The 6575-nt window shown below is 39.1% G+C and overlaps 1 protein-coding gene across 1 annotated transcript; it reads right to left on the minus strand.

Moving 5' to 3' along the window:
* Positions 1-4958: 4958 nt before the first annotated feature.
* On the minus strand, positions 4959-6243 carry LOC147631397 (uncharacterized). The gene is made up of 2 exons (XM_086809179.1): positions 5826-6243; positions 4959-5734 (listed from the first exon to the last, which is right to left on the minus strand). The coding sequence occupies exons 1-2, from the start codon at positions 6241-6243 to the stop codon at positions 4959-4961; spliced, it is 1194 nt and encodes a 397-aa protein (XP_086665305.1).
* Positions 6244-6575: the final 332 nt, after the last annotated feature.

Consider the following 6575-nt stretch of genomic DNA (forward strand, 5'->3'; position numbering starts at 1 on the left):
GAGAGAGAGAGAGAGATGATTATTTCTTATGAAGAGTTGTTAATAGGACCCTAACATCTTTTTTTGATTAATTACTATGGAATATGCCTTTAGATTAAGGCTTTAGACCTTGAATCACCTCAAGATTGGGGAGATTTGGTCATGATTATGATGACAAATTTACACCTAGGGTGATTTAATTTTTAAAAAAAATATGTAAGGCATGTCGTCTATTTTTTGTGTGTGATGGTCCAGGGCTCTCTCTTTCTCTCTCTCTCTACAAGCTCCCCTATCTCTATCTCCAACACATCTCTCTATCTCTCTCACCTAAGGAAGGAGGGTTCTAGCAGCACATAACAAGGGGGAGGAGGGGGCACATAGCTAAGGTTTGGAGAGGCGATGAATAGCTGAGAGTTGGAGGGGGTGGGTAGGTTGAGGAGGATGCAAGGGCAGATGGAGGAAGAGGAGGAGGTAGAGGTAGAGGGGGGTTGCAGTGGCGAGGGTAGGGTCGAGGAGGAGGAGGAGCATGAAAGACGTAGGGGTTGTTTGAAACCTTATATATTGAGGTTGAAAACCTTAGCTTGTGACTAATGTATTGGGAAAGAGAGTCGGGTCTCTTAAAAAGAATAAAAGAATAAGTGATAACTATAGGAAGTGGTGGTTGGGTGCACGGTGGATTAAGGTATAAGTTTGCAAAGGATGGCTAGAGTAGAGGATGATGACTGCTGTTGGTGTAGAATTTGGTACTTTTAACATCACAAATGCATCTGAAGCGGCCAAAATCCCTAAAGCGAAACGACCAAAACAAAGGGAGAACTGAATCATAGCCAATTGATGCCCATAGAGGCCTTGGTCACTTCCAAAACAAGGTTTTGGTTGTTTCTGCCTCTCCGGGTGTCCAATTTAAGTGATTCAAAAGTCATTTTGGGGTAGGGGCATGGGGCACACTCAAGGGAGGTTATCTTGAAGCTGGGTTATGTTATGTTCTCTTGTGTAGAGGATTATAACTACTCACCTACCATTTCACACTATAGCTACATGCTGTTAGATTGGAGTCATACCTCTTGGTGGTATGGGACATCAAGGTAAAGGTATGAGATACTTCATTGTAATTCATGTGTGCATCCCTTGGGCTCGGGGGTGGTTGGGTGGATGAGTTTATGCCTAGTTTATGCATGTTTATGCATAACAATTATCTAGAGAGATCATAGGGTTTTAACAATGGTATCAGAGCAATCTCTAGTTAATTGTTGTTATTTTTTCTTTCTTATTCCAAATTTTAGCATTTTTTAAAATTAAATTTTAATATTTACTAAATAAAAAATATTATTTTGTTGATTTATTTTGATGATTATCACGTGGATCGTCGATATGGCAGTTATTAGAACACACGTGTTTCTTCTATTCAATGGACAAATCGACGTTGTGGGAAAATTTCGTGAGCTATTTTTTCTAAATTTTTTGGTTTAAAATAAGCATTTATGGAATTTTACCAAAATACAACACATTTTATTGCAAATATTTGTGGTAGAGTGAATTCTCTAAATTTCTATAATTTTGGAAAATTTTTCCTGATTTCTTAGAAATTTTTAGAGCATTTTTATGGAAAAAATATATTTTGATGCATTTTCGCGGTGATGCTATCAATTTTTCTGTCTAATTTCTGCTAAAATACAGAGTGGGATAGTCAATTGATGCATGGAGTGCTTTTCTATGTACGTGGAATTCTCTTCTCATCTCAAATCTGAAATTTCCTTCTATTCCTCTCTCCCGCGTGTGTGAACGCCTCTTAATAGGCACAAGTTGATTTAATATTAATCATAATTAAAGTTTAATTAAGATTAAGTAATTTTAATTAAAAGCTAATTATACCTTAATCCTCCTCTTTGTTAACAGAGAAGGAGGGGGTGGAGAGAGAAGGTAAGATTGGACAAGAAGGGGAGGAGAGAGGAGAGGAGGAGTCCCCTGTCTGTTCCAATTCACAACGTGCCATCGAGGGGGGGGGCGAGGGGGGGTTCTGCTCTATAGGCGGGGCGAAGAAAAAAAATGCCACCCTCCTAAAAATTTCAATTTATAAGCTTTTAAAAGGTTATTAAGCTTTGATTTTTTTTATTATTGAAAAAAAAGATTTTTTCTTTTATCATTTAAAAAAAAGCTTTTCAAAAAAAGCTTCGAAAAAGAAAAAAATAATAAGAGATTTGAGAAAAAAAACGTTTCTCTAAAAATTTTATTTTCTAAGAGCCTTTTGGCTTTCCGCATCCTCAAGAAATCTATTGGCTTTTCGAATTCCAGGAAAACTTTTGACCTTTCACATTTCGAATTTTTTTTGTCTTTTCATTTTCCCGAAACTGTTGGCTTTCCGTATTCCAGGAAGACCATTGGGATTCTGGAATTTTTGGACCATTCGTATTCTAATGCGTTCGAGGTAAATTAAAATTTTTTTAAAATCCCTAGAAATTAGTGGAAAATTACACAAAGGTTATTTTAAATTTTTGGAAAATGTGGGGTTGGTGATTGGCATGTGGTGTGTCCATTCGGGCATCCGTAAAACCATTTAAATTAGTTTAAAAATCAAAATTTTACCCAAAAAATTAGAAAATCCATTACAATTGTAAATTTTCATTGGATTTGAGAATTATCGAGCGGAATTGGAAATTTTGTGAATGATGGGATTCTCAGGAGAAATTGGAAATATTCTAGAAATTATTTTTAGAAATCCTAGAAATTGGTATTTATAAAATATCAATGGTATTTTGGCAAATCTAATTGCTAAAAATTTTCTGAAAAAATATAGGTTTGGAATGCCATAAGATAGGTTTGGTAAAATTCAAAATTACTGTATTTTAAGGCTCTATAAAATTAGGAAAAATTAGGAAAAAATCATGATAATTCTTTTTCTCGAGAATTTAATATTTTTGAAGGTTATTTAGTGTTGAAGTATGTTTTCACGTGCTGACATTAGATAGATGCGAGTTATTCGCATATTATTAATACGATTGTACCTCCTATTAGTAGTTATTTCTGTTTGGATTAATTCTAAATGATGTTTTTCATGATTTTTTTCCATTGTTTAGCCATTCTTTTTGGACATGTTCCTTACTTTCTTCAATGATGGCTAGAATTTGTGTTCAAAGTGTGTCTGGCCTTTGACACTTGTCCATGATAATTTATTTTTCACTTGTTTAAGTGTGGTCTATGCTTAATTTCTTAAGCCTAAGATAAATTCTATCATGGATTTGTTGATCTGTTTGTTTTGGTGGATTTTATTGGATGTTTTGCAAGTTTTATTTGGACTCATCAGGTTTTGCCTACATCACTTGTGTCTAGGGGTTTTTAATGAGTACTACACATATGTGTTTCACTTTCTTACTTTGGAGTTTTGCTGGAACGACACCACATTCATATACTCTGGGGATTGATGAGTTGGCCACCAATTTTAATACTTCTTTTGGCATTATTAATGTCCATTAGATGGCATGCATTGATTTTTATGATCAACTATGGTTTTCATGGATTCGATGTGCTTCTATGCTTCTATCCATGGTTTTGTAAGGATTTTTTGATCTTTTGAATAATATCATGTGCTTTGAAGGTAGCATTTGCCTTCATTTTTTGCACGTAGTTTTGGAGTATATTCCTTGTACTCTTGAATATATCCCAATTTAGATACCTAGTTGCTTGCTGAATTGTTATTTTTCTATCCCAACTTTATTATGTTTATTGGGTAGTTATCATTAGAAAGGTACCAATAATTCAAAATATTTTCTAATGATGTACTCGAAAAGAATTATTCCTTGATGTGGTCTCGGGTATATAGAGACAGGTTCTAATATGTGAAAATCTGGGATAAGGCCATCTTATTCCTTTTATATAGGATTTTATTCATATTTCTTAGACGGCATACTAGGGAGTTCTAAATTGGTAAGGAATGTATGGGTGGTATCATGGTGGTATGGGATGCTAGTTATCCCTCTCTCATATATTATCTTATAGGATAATTTGGGCTCAAGATTGTTGCTTTGTTAACATTACTTGTTGGAATAATGACCCCAACATTCAAAGATAATCTCTTTTTTTTTATGCCTTCACTTGAAGTTATAGTGTAGGCATTCTCTAGATAAACTTCTTTTATTTATAGCCTGCATGTTTTGATGAGTGTAATCTCGTAGGCATATTCACTTGTTGAAATCTACTTCTTTGGAGTTCAACGAGTTTATCTTATTGTATTTGGATTAAAGAATTTTGAATTTTTCCGTTTTTGTTGGCATTAGTTCCATCCTTTAGGTGATTTATACAGTCCACCTGATTGTTTACGGATGTACATATCTGATTCATCGAGACGTTTTTTGACACCCTACGTTTTTTGTTTCAATTTTAGAAAGCTAATGACAAACTAATGAAGGTTACGACTACAACGATAGAGGAATAAATTGATGTACGCAGCAAGAACATCAATCTACATCTTCTTTTTTTCAATTTTAGAAAGCTGAAATGCATTTTTTTAATGTTGCAAAGTCATATGGATAGTTAATAGTGTCACATCTTACATGATGCACATCTTTAGCTCAAATAGAGTAATAGTTTTTCACCTTTTTGAATTTAAATAAGGAATTCTAGTCCTAATCTTGGATAGGGCACACTACTACAATACAACAAATTATAGGTGAATCTATAATTATAAAAGGTTATAAAACTAGTAAAGAGAGAGAGAGAGAGAGAGAGAGAGAGAGAGATGACTATTTCTTATATATTGAGGAGAACGCAAGGGCGGATGAAGAAGAGGAGGTAGAGGGGCGTAGGGGTTGTTTGAAAGCTTACATATTGAGGTTGAAAACCTTAGCTTGTGATGAATTAATAATTCATTAATTAACATGGAATCGCCAATGTACATTTTAGGGAGTCGAGTCCCTTAAAAAGAATAAAAGAATAAGTCTATTAACATTTTAGGGTGGATTAAGGTATAAGTTTGCAAAGGATGGCTAGAGTAGAGGACGATGACCGCTGGAATCGTCGCTAGAGTAGAGGACGATGTATGCTGGAAGGATGGCCCGATCGTCATAAACCACGAGCTCGTCGTAGTTAAGGACCTCGCCAGGGTCGCCTTGGACTGAGTGGAAGCCAGGGGGAGGCCTAGTGAGGTGCTGGAGGTTGCGAGTGGATCGATGCATGCGCCCAGCCAACACCTTGCACACCATCATCACCTTGTAGGAGCTGCTGCTGCTGATGCCCGATCCGTTTGTAGGATTCTCTTGCAAGTTGCTGCAACACACGTAGTCGTTGGCCTTGCTGCTGATGGAGGAGCAATAGATGCCCCTCCCGAATCTTTGGAAACGCTCCTTTCGGCACTTGCTGGTCTTGAAGCCCGACTGGAGGATCCTGCACAGGCTGCACCATGGGTCGGAGCACAATGAGGACGAGCTCCCCGGCTGAATTACTCCTGCTTGGGCCAGTTGCCCCAGCCCGCACCTCACCGTGGTCCCATGGTACCGCTGCAGCTCGTTGCCGTCGCGCAGGATCTTGTTGCGTACATCGATGTCTTCCTCTGCCGCCGTGAAGCGCTTGTTGTTGGCTAAGTACTCCTTCTTCAGCTTCTTCCTATACTCCTCGAAGCCCTTCCTCCTCCACCCCGGGTTGTAGACCTTGAAGATCTTGTAGATGCCATGGAGGTGCACTGTGGGATTCTTCCACGCCCACTGGAAGCGCAGAGCCACAAGCTGCCAGGTGAACTGCTCGTCAAACTCCGGGACCTCCGTCACTGCGCACAACATTTCACCAATTACAGCTTAGGAAAGGAATTAATGTTGAACAGATAAGCAAAGCAGCAGGAATGATAGTATGTCTCTCACATGCGTGCCGGTCCGTGAAGTGTGCATCAAGATCGTTGGCCGTGCTGAATTTCGCAGCGCACTGCGAGCATTCCCTCACCGTAGAGCCGTAATTGGGCATACGTCTCCTTGACACGCGTGTGTGGTAAGGCGAGTCCCACTGGTGCTGGTGCAAACAGTTCATGCTCTTGAAGGCCCTCCCGCAGTCGCTGCAAGCCACCTCCACCCGCTCCCGCAATATGGGCCGTGCGACGTCGTCGTCGTCATAATCATATTGATCCGCAGCAGCAGAGATGATCCCCAGCTTTGTGTTTCTGAGTAGCTGCTCGCTCAGATGGAAATCCACGAAGTGGTTGAAGAATCTGTAGCAATGCTTGCAAGGCGATCTAGCCCGGGACGCTTGCTGAGGAGAGTGGGAGTCCGTGTAATGCTGCAGCATGGATGCCTCGCGATCGTAGGAGGGATAGCAGAGAGGGTGCTTGCACACAACTCGTGGCATCCTCTGCTGCTCGTGGTAAATGCGACGCTAATTAGGGTGTCCGCCTAATCGGCAAAACACTAGCTTCTGCCTTGCTTAATCAATAGGCTGGAAAATGCTATGATGCTAATTAAGGTGAATGCTCAATCGATCAAACAGACTTCTCGATAGGCTGCCGTGCCCTCTCCTTTATATTCGAAACCCCGCGAAGCCTCCCAACAACAGCGGTCAGGTTACGGCGAGATTACAGAATTTCGTTTTTTTTTTAATGTACAAAAAAAAGATAATAAAAG

The sequence above is a fragment of the Cibotium barometz genome, chromosome 15, assembly GCF_041138505.1.
Source record: "Cibotium barometz isolate CiBa-2024 chromosome 15, ASM4113850v1, whole genome shotgun sequence".
Lineage (NCBI taxonomy): Eukaryota > Viridiplantae > Streptophyta > Polypodiopsida > Cyatheales > Cibotiaceae > Cibotium > Cibotium barometz.